General features: G+C 42.4%; 1 protein-coding gene across 2 annotated transcripts in view; it reads right to left on the reverse strand.

Annotated features, from left to right (window-relative positions):
• Window positions 1-11,957: 11,957 nt before the first annotated feature.
• Window positions 11,958-14,431, reverse strand: part of LOC138577770 (disintegrin and metalloproteinase domain-containing protein 10-like) — a 680,452-nt gene continuing 677,978 nt past the window's right edge. For both annotated transcript variants that reach the window (XM_069649653.1, XM_069649654.1), the window contains one exon: window positions 11,958-12,214. In XM_069649653.1, coding sequence (XP_069505754.1) covers window positions 12,090-12,214 — 125 coding nt within the window. In that variant the 3' untranslated portion in view covers window positions 11,958-12,089. The remainder of the gene's footprint in view (window positions 12,215-14,431) is intronic.

The raw sequence follows: 14,431 nt of genomic DNA on the forward strand, positions 1-14,431 counted from the left end.
CAATAGCAAGTTCCTTTCTTCCAGAAAAAATGTTAGGGCGAAGGTCAGCTCTTCTCCTTCCAACATTTTATTCCACCAAATGTTTCCATTCCGAGTTGGATAGAGTTCTATCTCTTTGCCCATACTTTTTGTTCGTAGAGATCTCAGTTTCGGGCAGAAGATCACTAAATGTTTCAACGTCTCCTCGTCCTTTGTACAGCATTGGCAAGTCAAGTCTTCAGGTTCACCTATCTTTTTTCTTCTATTCTGCACTTCTTTTGTTCCAAACAGGTTCAACCTGAACTTAAGAAAGATTCTCCTTTAAATTTTACAGGGAAATATCATCAGGTACTTTGGAATCTCATTACATGCCTTTGTCTCTGATGGATATATCCGCATACATGCGTGTTGCGCCCTTTTCTCAGCTGTTTCAATCTAGTCGAATGTCCACAATTCTTTTTTTTACAGCTTCTGGATTTGTTGTTAGCTTTTTTTTATCGGTACCAAGTTGTACCAAGATAATTTTGCAGTTCTTTATCCATTTTTCAAGAACACCTTTGGGATTTTGCAGGGCCGGTATATTTAGAATCTCAAATTGCTTCAAGTTATGTTTATCTCCAGCCCATTTTCGTCAATATATGTTTTTAAAGCTGTTAATTTCCGCTGGAGACCTATCGGAGTCCGGTCCAAGAGGACAATGTCATCTGCATATAACAGCCAATTCACTTGATTTCCATTTATTCTCGAGGGGAAGGATGTAAGTTCCTCTATTGTATTCGTTACATCTGCTATAAATTCATTAGACAATGTTGAACCCAGCGGACACCCCTGTTTGACCCCTTGAGAAGTTTTTATCGGGCATGACAGTGTACACATAGTATCTAGGCTAATGTGTATCTGTGTATCTGTGTGCAATTCCTTAATGGCCATTATCAAGCTAGGAGGGCAATTCCTAGACATCAGCTTGGTCCACAGCCGTTCTCGATCTACGCCATCGAAAGCGTGTACAAGATCGACGAATGCCAGATAGACTGCTGTTCCTTTCCTTATTGCTTCCATCTTTATTAAATTCAATAAGAGCAAGTTCAGCCCACAGCTTACAAAGCCCGTCTGACGAGGATCGAACAAGCCTGTCTTTGTGGTCCACAAATTTAGTTGATTGAGGAGTTGTGTTGCAAAGATCTTTCCCAACACATCCAGTAAAGCTATGGGTCTGTAGTTTTTAGGTTCTGATCTCAATCCTTTTTAAAAGATGGGTACAATTATTGCTGATCTCCACAATGCTGGTATTCTTCTTGTTTTTATGATTATTTCAAAGAGGATTTCACAAAATTCCGCCCTTTCGCTTGGATGTTTTTTTAGCAATTGGTTTGTAAAACCATCAGGGCCAGGGACCCGTGAAGAGCTTATTCGTTTGATGTTATCTTCTATATCTTCTCTCGAGATCTCGATATTCCATTTTTCCAGGTAAGGCAAAGCTGGTTCAATGCTTGCTCCTTGTTTTTTAAAGAGCTCCACATAATGTTCAACCTATTGCGTTTCCCTTACAATATTGTTTTGGATTGCACATTATGATGTTTCAACCTCGTTTATGATAGTCCAAAAGTTTCGGTTGTTTTAATTCCTCAGAGCCTCCATCATCTTTTCCGCCTCTTGTTGTTCCATAATTATTTTGTGGCTACGTATCCAATTTCTGTATTTCATTTTTAAAATTCTCTTTGCCTTACTATTTCCGGGTTCACTTTTCCCCATGGCTCTTATATCTTTACGCAGTTCTCTCTTCTTTGCCACAATTACTGCATCATATGTGTGTTTATTATGAATGTTTTTACCAAATTTGTTAGATCTTTCAGTATATTTTTGTAGTATGCAGTTATATTACAGATCGTCTTCAATGTTAGTGACTCCCTTGTTTTTAATTTCTTTTGTTATATTTATAATTTTTGTACTGTTCAACTTTAGCCTGTTTCTTCCTTGTTCCAAGTTCGCACTTGTTTCCAGGTGGTTGTCAGTTCCGCCCTTTCCAATGGATTATGATTTTCACGAGATTATGGTCACTTTCAATTGTTCTAATCACATTTAGACTACCAATGTTTTAGCCACACTTTCTGATATGAAGTAATTGTCTAAGATTGAGCTCTGCTTGCCTCTTTCCCACGTCGGTTTTGGGGGCACGTCGGCCGGTGTATTGCCGTTCAGGAGGTAGATATTTCTTGCCTCCATTTCTTCAAGCCAAACTTTTCATACTGCCTTTTCATTGGATGGTTCATTTTTGTTACTTATCTCATTGCTTCCTTTTTCCAGCTTGAAGATTTCCATGTTTATGTCCCCACATAAAGTAATACTTGATTGTGGTGTTTCCAGCATTATTTCATCCAGGATATCAGATATCTTATCAACAAAGACCAATTCCCCTGCAGCCTGATGTTGCCTGTATATATATATATATATAATGAATATGCTTGATCCCTTTTTGGAACTTTGCCCCCTCAACTTAACTTCCGTTATCTGTATATATTTGTATTTGTATTTTATTTATTTGTATAGCGCACCAGGCCCAGGGGCAACCGGGCGCATAACTTGGTTACAACATAAGAAAAACAGACAGAGCAATAATTATAAAAGATTACAGGTATAATACAGGATTTACAAGTTAAGCAATGAACCTAGAGCTAGATGTCTTGGGCGGCCAACCAAGTTTTGGTAAGGTGTTTGAATCTCAAGAAGGAGGGTTCTGCTCTAAGCTCATAGGGAAGTGTGTTCCATAGTTTAGCTGCCATAATAGGGAAGCTGATTCCACCTGATCTTTGGAGATTGAAACGCGTAACGACAAGGCAGTTAGATTGAGCCGTTCTGCGGGGTCTGATGGAGTTGTGGAGGGCAAATCGGTTGGCCAGGTAACAAGGAGCTTGGTTGTGAAGGCATTTGTGGGTAAGAGCCAGGGTCTTTAGGGAGATTCGGTGTGGGATGGAAAGCCAGTGAATGTTGCGTCTAGTGTCAGATATGTGTTGGCGCCTGGGAATGTTGAGGGCAGCTCTAATCGCATTGTTTTGGACAATTTGTAACTTGTTTAGGTTGCAGCGATTAGTACCTAGGTACAGTGCATTGCAGTAATCGATCATAGATAGTACAAGAGTCCTAGCCAGGGTAACACAGTTGGTTGCAGAGAGAAAAGGGCGACATGCTGTAATAAGCTTGCAGGTATATGCCGATGTGGAAGAGACTGAGTTGGTTTGTCTGGTCAGGGATAGAGTAGAGTCAATGTAGATTCCTAAGGTTTTTGTGTCCTTGGCGGTAGGGATAGTATTCCCATCGATGATGAAGGACTTAAACTCAGGCTCGAGTTTGTTAAGTTTTTGAGGTGAACCAAGAATAAGGAGCTCTGTCTTATCATCATTAAGACAGAGTCCGTGTTGTGCCATCCATGCTTGGATGACTTGGTAGATCACATTTACAGCTAGGGAGTCAGCAGCGTAGTTACCTGAGATGGGGATTAGTATCTGCGTGTCGTCGGTGTAATTGGTGTAAGTGACACCCATATAGTCCAAGATATCGAAAAGGGGTTTAGTGAACACGTTATACAACGTGGGTGAAACACAAGATCCTTGTGGCACGCCACAGGAGGCAGGTGGGGCAGCTGCTAGTGGGGAGAACACGCGCATTGATCTATTGTCTAAGAAGGACCTAATCCAAGTTGAAGCTTTATCGGAGAAGTGTGCAGCTGATTTAAGGTGGTGGCAAAGAATATCATGATTGACGAGATCAAAGGCCGCCGAGAGGTCCAGAAGGAGTAAGAGAGCAAGTTTGCCTTTGTCTTTTAGATCTTCAATCTGTGTTTTTAGATCTATGAGGGCAGTTTCGGTGCCATGACGTGGTCGAAATCTGGATTGCCTGAGTCCAAGAAGTTTGTTGGATTCAAGGTAATCTTGAATTTGTGGATATGCTGCACGGTCGAGGATTTTTAGTAGAAACGGGACCGTGGTGATTGGCCTGTAGTTTGTGGGTATGCTAGCGTCCAAGGTAGGTTTTTTCAATAGGGGGATGACCCACGCATCCTTTAGATTGTCAGGTACAATCCCAGAACTAAAGGAAGAGTTGATGAGCGTAGTGATGAATGGCGCTAGGTCGTGAGCTGCTTCCTTAATAATGGGCGCCGGACAGAGGTCGCCTTGGCAATTGGATGGTTTAAGGCTGGTGATGATCTTTTCTACTTCGGAAATGGAAAGTGGAGTGAAGCTAAAAGGAGTCAGAGAATCAGGGATGGAGTGGTTGAGGGTGGGGATAGGGTTAGGTTGTGGGTTGGATTGTAGGCTCGTTTGTTTGTTATTGATTTTGATTTGGAGGGAGGCAATCTTGCCGATGAGAGCCTCTTGGATTTTGGTGCACCAAGTGCTATCTTTGATGCAAGTATCTGGTGCCGTGAAGGGAGTTTCAAGTTCTTTTAGGATTCTAAACAATTCTTTGGTGTTAGATTTGGCTTGTTCGATATGTTTATTGTAAGTGTCTTTTTTAGCCTGGAATATGGCTTCCTTGTAGTTAAGGGTGGCCAGGAAGAGACACGATTTGTTCGCTGCGGACTGGTTGCTTTTCCAGTGTGATTCGGCAGTTCGTTTTTCTTTGCACAGGGTTCTGAGCTGGGGAGTGAACCAAGAGTTCAAGTGGGCACGAGGTTTGGGTTTTCTTAGTTTGGATGGGGCGATGATGTCTAAGGCTTTTTGCATAGCGAGGTTAAAGGTGTCGACCAACGCCGTGGGGTCAGAACATGAACTAACGTGGTCATTGAGAGCAGGAAGGAGGAGGGGGAGGAGTCTGTCGCAGGTGATGTCTCGTTTGTTGCGGGTGGCAGTAGCCGGTGCAATGAGAGGAGCAGGGCTGGCAGGGTTGGACTGAATGTTAAACGTAATTAAATTATGGTCTGTCCAAGCATACTGTTGGTTAGAGATGATGTGGATGGGACAATTGTGGGATGCTATCCAGTCAAGGGTTCTGCCCTTAGCGTGGGTAGGTTGGTTGATAAGCTGTATGAATCCTGCATTCATAAGTATATTATCAATGGTCGTGGCAGCGGTGTCATTGGGATCAGTAAGGCCAAGGTTAAAGTCCCCTAATATCGAGGCTTGGGATTTGGTTTTGGTGTTTTGAGTGATGATGTTAGAGAGGTCCTCAGCGAAGGTGGATAACGGCCCAGGTGGCTGGTAGAGTAGATGGAAGGTGATGGAGTGGTTAGGGGTGACGGCTAGTTTGGCTATCAAGGCTTCCATAGAGGAAAAATGATGCACAGTGGAGAGGTGGAAGTTTAGAGCATTTTTATAGATAATGGCAATGCCACCACCTTTGGACTGGTTAGAGTTACGATCAAGTCTGATAATGTTGTAACCTGGAGGGATGGCAAGGGAGAGTAGAGGACCGAAGGCTGCGTGAAGCCAAGTTTCGGTGATAGCCATAAAGTCAAGGTCGAGAGTTAGGATAAGGTCAGCCACTTCTAGAGCGTGTGCAGTGAGTGATCTAACATTGATTAGCGCCCCCTTGATATTGCTAGTGTTAGGGAGGTTGGAGTGAGGTGATGATGGGTTTTGCATGTGTGTGGACGAGGTGGGGGTCAGAGGCTGTTTGTTAAAATACGCAGGGTGATGGGAGGCGTGTGTGAGTCGCAAGCCAAGTCTGGCATTTCTCACAGTGACGGAGCATGGTATGTTTGGTGAAGGTCTGGATGCAAAATGTTGGAGCCATTATGCAGGGTGGTTGAGGTAGGGGTTGGTGTGGTGAGCGGTGGAGGGCATAGTTGTGGTGTTGTGCAGGTTAGGGTAACAGAAGGAGGCGGTGGAGTAATTGAGTACGGTCCCACCGGTGTGCTGTGTGAGGTGGAGTAGGGTGGGCAGTATTCTTGCAAATATAATAGTGAGGGTGGAGGGCATGTTTGCCTAATACCGTCTTAAAGATAGGTGCCTACCAGATCTATGAAAGGGTAATTGAGGTAGAGGTGCTGTCGTAGGGAATTACACAGAGTAGCATGTACACAAAGGTAAACATCAATGTCAATGCGGACGGTAGATGCAGTGGCATGCACAGAAGGTGAGACAACAGTAACCACGGTAGCAGTGTATTAAGGTACAGATGCCTAGACGCCTAGATACGAATTTAGCAGGAGGGAGCCATGAAAGCACTAGATTAAAATGCAGAGAGGCACAAATTCAAATGCATAATCCAGGGATACCTAGATTCCATTTTAGCAGGAGGGAGCCAAAAAGGCACTGGATTAAAATGCAGAGAGGCACAAATTCAAATGCATAATCCAGGGATACCTAGATTCGATTTTAGCAGGAGGGAGCCAAAAAGGCACTGGATTAAAATGCAGAGGGTCACAAATTCAAATGCATAATCCAGGGATACCTAGATTCCATTTTAGCAGGAGGGAGCCAAAAAGGCACTGGATTAAAATGCAGAGAGGCACAAATTCAAATGTATTAACAATGAACACATCAATGTGATTTGCCTATGAGGAGAGGGCGTAGTACAGATGTCCCCCAGGGATGTAGAGTGCATAGGTCTGACTAAGGTGGCGCACTGTTGCGAATGTTTAAACAACCTTAACGTTTAATACAGTGGCTGCAACACATTGTAGGTGCGGGAAAGGTAATAATGAGCGCTGATTGAATGGATAAGGTAAAAAGGGTGCAGGTGGAGCAAGTAAGACAAACGGATTACTCACAACCTCATAAAATGCGAGCAGGGGCTATGGCCCTGGGCTCTGGTCAGCTCAGGACAGTCTCTGGACAGTTGTGGACCTTGCCCTCAGGGCCTTACCAGGAAGGGCCGGCTTGCGCCTCCCGGCGACTGGTGGGTGGAGATGTAGGGTGGAGGAGCCAATCGCCCGGCGTCTCTGCTCAGCTGGTGAGGAAGCACCGAGAAGGGGATGCTTCAGAGGGCACGGGCGGCCATCTTGGAATGGTTACTGCCTCCTGTCCTCTAATGGCGCTTGTGAGGAGGTGGCTGTGTCAGAGGGGCAGCAACCACTTTGCAGTACATGCAGAGCGCAACAAACAAAAGCGTTTCAATTATGGAGATTAAAGGCTTGGATTCTGATGAAAAAGGTTACCGCGCCTAACGCGCTAAGAGTAACCCAAAAAAGCATGTCAGGCTGTAAGTGACATACCTTTGTGCTGTCCTGCACAAGTTGTGGAAGTAGGTCACTGCTCCTGCAGTGGCTTAGAGCTCCTGCTCCAGTTCGAGGGGTTGTCGAGTGGAGATGGAGATGGATTCACAGTATTCATCATTCGGAAGCCACAAGACCTTTTTATCAAGGTAATTAAGCCTGACATTGGGCAACCCTTTGCCATACTTATTGCAGGGTTAAATGCCATTTCATACCCTTCAGTGTTCGGTGGCTTTACAAGACATGTCTCCTGGAGACACACAAAATCTAAGGCTTTAAGACTTTCTTGATCCTTACCAAACAAATGGGCTTGTCCTCGTGTGTTCCAGGACCCCATCTGTATTACAGTAGTATTGATATCTGAACATTAGCTGGGAACTTGCGTCGTCTGCGCTCCAGCTAACCAGCACCAGCTCTCATCTTCTCTACTTTTTGCTGAAGCACGCTCTTGCAACCTCTGGATCTTTGTGTCTGAATTCTCACAACCAAAACTTATTTTTATTTTCTTCAATGGACTATGGACTTCCCCCACATCACCTGTACTCTCTTCCACTTCTGCTTCTTCTCCATCTGATGCATTACTATTTTATTAGCTCCTCCATTCCTTGAGCCACTATTACTCTGTCTCACATTTGTCGAATACGGATCCCAATTGGTTTCGTTTGCTTTTTTCTGTGCCCCCAGGTTTTTGATCTCTCTTAATTCAAATCCTATTTCGTTCGACTCATTTCTAATTTCCAGCAGTATTTCACTAATTGTTTTACATATGTAGAATATCTCTGTCCAAAGTGCACTCTTCTACGAATTCCGCTGTTTTTATGTCATTAGTAGAGAACGATTTCAGATGTGGAACGTGATGAACAGTTGTAGAACGTTATATCTATTAAGCACAAGACCGTCGTTCCTGTAGACACTTCTGTCCAGCCATAAGCCATGTCCCAATTTTGTCTTTTGTTTCTTTTCTGGGCCTTGGTTGTCTTTACGAACCTTTGGACTGTTATCAGCTCTCCAATCATTTTCCATTTCACTCAAGTGTTTCCTTTTGTTATCGCCTCTTAAGGACTTATCTTTCTCAGCAGCTTTCCCTTTATTCTTATGTGTCTGATTAGATTGATATTTAAATTGCATGTTTTGTGTTCTTGGGGTGTTGTCCAGTATTACAGTTGTCTTTTTTCTTTTATCCTCAATTGTCATGAATAGTCCCATTTCTAATTTCTCACCTTCACACACGGCTTTTGGGTTAGAGATCTTCTTAGGTGTTGTTTCAATTATACATATACGCCTTCCGATTATTGTTGGTAGTACTTTTGCCACTTCTTTCTTTAATCTCGGTACCTTTTCATCTTCTGAATCTGAGCACAAGCCTGCTTTCTCTTCCAAGAGGGTTACAACTTCTTCTGGATCCTCATATTCCTCTTCCTCATAGACAGAGAAGTTGAGGAGGTCCTCTTGAGTGATCTCAATCTCTCTCTCCACTTCCTTTGGATCATTTTCTTTTCGAATTTCTTGTTCCATATCCACCTCTTCTCTTTTGCTTTCTGAGGCAGAGTTTGGCAATGCATTACACTAGTTTGATTTTCTGTTTGTATTGTCACGTTCAGCGCTTTGATGTTTCGCTAGAACTTGCATGAGTTCTTAGTATTTGCTTTTTTACCACGTGGCATGTTCTTCATCTTCTTTTTGCATTTGCCTTGCTTTGTCTTATTCATGGTGAGTTTTTGTGCATCATCCTTTTTTGATCTATCAAAAATGGCATAACTACCACTAGCTTTTTCTTTCACCTTGGCCTCTTCATTGTCAGGCAGGTTGGGATTTGTGCTTAGACCTTCTGCGTTAGCTTACGTAGAAGGTTGCACGGGGAGTTTGGCTTCTTGTTCCTTATGGTTTTCTGTTGTTTTTGTCACACTTTCACCTAAAGTGTCACTCAGGTGTTCAGCGTCTTGTGTCATGCAATTAACCTTGCCATCCTTTCTCGATTCGCCAACTTCATTTGAAGGTTGATACACTGTGAGTCCCTGGCTTTTTGATTAGTTCCCAGGATGATCTGATTATCCATGTTAGTTTGATTTCTCACTTTAGGAAAATCATCCTGTACACCACCTTGCCCCACTTTGCACATTTGTTCTTGTTTCAATATTGCTAATGCTTTTCTAGCAATCTCAGCTAGTAATCTTTTGTCCTCTCCATTATTTTTTAGGAGATCTTTCAGCATTTGTAATGTATTCTAATTTTTCTCCATTTCATTTATTTTCTCCGCAACTTCCATCTCATCCTTTTTCATTTTGGCGTTCAAAGGTGCAATTAAAGTATTTTGGTCCCTATAGTTTTCATTAAATTGTTCATACATTTTGACCAGGGGCGCAACTGCTATTGAAAGTGCAGTCATAATAATAGGTTTCAGACAATTTACCGCCTCTTCCATCATCTCTTGTATGGTCACATTCCCTCGAGCTCCAGAGTTTTTATCTTGTCTTTGTCTCACCGCCATCCTTCGTATTATAGGAAATTCCCTTTGTACGAACGAGGAGTCGGAGATGACTCGTCTGATGAAAGGCTTGTGTGCTGAATTTCTTTATGTGACTCTTTCGATGCCTTTTAGATCTTCCTGGTCTAAGTCTTTTTTGTGAACAAGTTAATGTGTCCTCGGGCTATTCTCGACCCTTCTTCTCTTTTGAGGATGTGGGTAATCATTTGGGGCCAGTGATTCCATACAATGTTTACTATTGCTCACTCTCTTCTCAGCCTCATTCGTGGTTCTTTTACCAGTTGCCACGCTATTTGAGCAATTCCCACTTTCACACTCCATTCCTACTGCACGTCTGCTTACTTTAGCATTCAGCAGAATTAGATCTTTAAACAACTGGTCAGCCCCCGCAATGGAATCACGGCGACCTTCCCTCTCCAAATTCACCCCTTGCAAAGATTCTCTTGAGGGCACTTGACTGTTAGGTTTTCCCGTGGGTTCCAGCTCAACAATTTATCTCCTTATCCATTGTAAAGGTATCCACGCCTGGAACCCATTCTTCACACGTGTTTATTTCTGCTGATCCTGGTGTGATCATTGGTGTGACCCCTACGCCATTTCCTCTGTTGTTACTCTTTCTCAGAGTTCAATTTTCAATTGTCCTTTGACATTGGTCATAATTACTGCAGAGTTCATTTTCTGTCTCTGCACATTCTAATGAATCAAAGTGTTGCAGAGCAGTCATGTGAGCCAGTTATTTTAGTTCTTTCATCTGGGTTACCTATTTCCCCGGCTGTGTTATTTCTTCATTTGCAGTTTCCTCAAATGTAAATCTGGTAAGTTTGAGCTCCCCATAGGAGTTAAGTACACCGATGATGGTGCCGGCAAAATCCGATTTATTTTTTTCTCAGTGGGGTCAGTGCATTTTTTCTCCTGTGACTCAAGCCTCTGCACCGGGACCTGCACCGATGCCTGCATTCGAGGTTGTGACGGGGGCCGGAGCATAGACTCGGAGGGGGCAGCGACAACATCAGAGGTTCCAGATAAGAGTCTCTCACTTGTTCGTGTCTCCAAGCTTTCCCCCGCACCTCCGCCCCCTCCTCCCTTTTCCATGTTATTAAGCGTTAACGCTTTGTTATTGTGCTCTATTATGTCATATGTTTCCGTCAAGCAGACATCCACTCCATTCTTTCCACTTACTTGAGTTGCTTGAGTGGCGCCCTTGTCGGCCATTCGACCCAAGGTCGCTGTATACACCGGCACCAAATTGCATCTTCTAATTTGTGAGCGGGTTACCGGTTGACCTGCGCTCAAGATTTTCTCTGCCCCATGTTCTCTAACAAACTCCATCGAACTCTGGGCAAATATTGGCTTCACCCCCAAACACCAGAAGCACCAGGAAAACCAAGAACACTCCCATGTCACTGTGCGTCATCCGCGGGTGACTGGGGGTCTTAAACAGTATGCTCCGCTACCCTGTAAGCTCTGCCTCCACCTCACGGATTACAGTTTCAGAGCGAAAGAAAAACACAGGATTCTGCTGTTAGCCCAACACCAAGGACACTCCCACGTCACTCTGCGTCGCTCCGTGGGTGACTGGGGGTTTTAAACAGTACGCTCCGCTGTAAGCTCCGCCTCCACCTCACGGATCACAGTTTCAGAGCGAAAGGAAAACACAGGATTCCGCTGTTAGTCCAACACCAAGAACACTCCCACGTCACTCACACATTATTTCAACCCATCAGTGGAATAGCATCAGCAACTGTCATAGTGAAACACACACCACCCCCAAACACAGACACATATTAACTGCAAACTGATTGTGCAACAAAAACAATGACAAGGAATGGGCATCCCTCATGATGCAATGATGTGTAATCAATATTTGTTCTTGCTAATGTACTCAGATCACAATAATGCTGCGATGTACATTGCACAGTTACATTGTTATGCAGTGTGACTCCATTCAATTTTGCAGTCCAAGAACCATGGAACAATGCAGCCCGAGACAGATTTATGGTGGTACAAGCCTATTTTAATGCTATGCCAAACGGGCCAATCTTTCCAGAAAAATAATGAGTTTGTGTTGTATAAAATCAAAGGCACAACACACTTCATCTGTTATGTTCTGATGTTTACCGCTTATACACAGACTTCTATGGACTTTCACGAACACCATATTCTGAGCGTATTCTGACATTTTGAAAGGTTCACATTACATTTGTTTTCCTTTGAAATAGTTGCATCTAGTTGTTGCCCATTTTTTAAATGCATACCTTGCTGATTTACACTAGTAATGTCAACATCCCAAACCTTAAACACATACATTTTATTCAGAAAATAATGTCATATTCTAGAAGGTAATGGAGCAAATGTATTTATTATTTGCAAAATGATTAATTCGCCAGCATTTTCCAAAAATAACTTTAAGCAATTCATTTTTCAAAACACTTCAAATGAATTTGTGTTCATAATATTTACTGCGGTTCAGCCTCACATTCTACTTTCAAACTCTACGAATGAACTGTGGAAAAATGTTTCTTCTCTCTGCTGGAACACGATGGATTGCTCCATTTCATACATGACAGGTCTTCTGAGGACGGCCCTCGAATCTTCTTCTAAGAAAAGAAAAAACGATTTACTTCTTTTTGTGTACAGCGCTTTGGGTGTGGACATATTTGCAGACAAGCAAGAGCAACTTCCAGAAAGAGTAGGAATGTCAACATATGACCGGGACATTTATGTTCATTTCAATAGGTTTTTAAGAGTGTCATAACATGCAGAGTATCAGTTGCATACTGATACAGAAATTAATAACGAAAGGATGAGAAAATACAAATTGACTAAAACTGAAAGTTAATATAACAGCTAACCCTGTTGCAACCAATCATGTGTTGCCTTGCCAATAACAGTAACAATCACAAAATCAACTTCTACCCAAGACATGGCCACCTAAATATTCTTAACCTACCTCCTTTCAAAATACTTTGTATACTTATTTTAAAAGGGAATAGAGAGAAGGAAAACAAACACACACAAGATGATCAATGCAAGACTACAGGCACCCATTAAAGCAACACACAAAAAGAAAACAGTAAACATTAAAGATGTCCAAATCCTACAGAAAAGACTTAACCATAAGATTCCACTGTCCACCTTATATATCGGCATATGTCTCAAACCCACTCTTACATTGCTATCTTACCAGTTTCCTTTGCCCATTCCTCAGTTGTGACTATTTGGCCATGAAGGCCACTCTATCTAGCCACTCTCTTCCATCTCTAGGCAGTTTATATGAAGTAGCATCACATCTCAGGATACCCACAGACCTACTGAACCACTATTATTGTCTACTAATAACCACTTTTAATACCTGCTAATGTGTAACAAGGATTTCATGCAGCAAAGAAATAGAGAAACACAATAATAAGTTGTAACTCGACAAATTATTTCTCGTGGATGCTTGCATTTTCTGAAGGAGCGTTAACCTCTCTTTTGAAAAACCACCCACTACTGCTAGGAGACTCTTAAATAAATGTTCAACAGCAGAGAGCCACAGGTGCCCCGTCATTCTATACTGGCACTAGTTTCACTGCAAGGGGTGTTGTCTCGGATACAATCGACTTACACTCTCTAGATATGCAAATATAACCTTGTCACCTGAGGACTCTGAACCATTTCAAGTGCATCTTCAAACGAGCAAAGTAAATTAGGTAATTGATAATCCACACAAAACATTGTAACTTTTAAGGAATTGAATTTCTTTCCCCCTAATTGATAGTGTCTTTAAGTAGATTCTCAAGCCGCTGCAAGATTCTCCGGGCAATGGCTCATACCTCAAACAGTGCATCCTGAAGTTTTGAAAAAAAACATGATTTTTCAAGAACTTGTTATGGAACCTGGTTTACAAAATGATGTCTGTATATAGAACAAATGGTGTTACTAAACTTTACATAGCAGAGTGCTTAAACACTCTGAAAATATGTGTAGTTTACAAACCCGACAGCAGAGCCATTGTCTCTCTTCTCTTTGGTGAAATGAACATCGAGATCTTCATGTACTGTTTTTGGTATGTTTTTAACACTCAAAATATAAGAAACAAACAATTGGAAGCTTGCATGTTTGGTTATTCCTAGGAAACACATGTATATTGCCTGTCTCTTCTGATATTTACTTTCACTTCTCAGTGGTATTTTCGGAGACACCTGCTCGACCCACAGGAGGCTTCAGAGCCTCAAAATCCCCCCCTTTGCATAATGTAGCTGTTTAGCAACTACATAGTGTAGCTCTAGCAAAGGGTCTCTTTGGTGGAAGAAATAACAGAGGCATTTGAATAGATTGATATGAAATGCAAACACAATTTTCTCTAAGCAAGATGTGTTAGTAAAAGGAACGCCCATTATGCTCTGAAAACCAAGTATATGTTCTCTCCGTTTCTAATGATTCCACTCGGCTAATCCTACATGTAGGGTTGTTGACCACTAAGAAACGTTTGCATCTTTGCAACATTGAATGGCTGGGTTTATATCTTGCTTCAAATGTTTCTATTAACAAAGGCAACGATCAAGTGCCCCTGGGCACGAATGGCCGAAATAGATGGTAACTTGTTTTGCACATGAATGAATTGTGAAGCAGCAGGAAGGCAAAGGGGAATGTTATCGGTGCAGCCAGGTTAATATATACAAGCGTGTCAGGTAGCTTGTAAGTAAACAGGGTGGCAAACTGATAAAACACGTGACTCAAAAGAAAGGTTGTCAATACTTTAGGTCTTGCTGGGTTCAGGTTGGGATGACTAGGAGTCTATCGACAAATAAAAGGAGTGTTCCTATCTTGGT

Source organism: Ambystoma mexicanum, chromosome 1p, assembly GCF_040938575.1.
Source record: "Ambystoma mexicanum isolate Mex_15411 chromosome 1p, UKY_AmexF1_1, whole genome shotgun sequence".
Lineage (NCBI taxonomy): Eukaryota > Metazoa > Chordata > Amphibia > Caudata > Ambystomatidae > Ambystoma > Ambystoma mexicanum.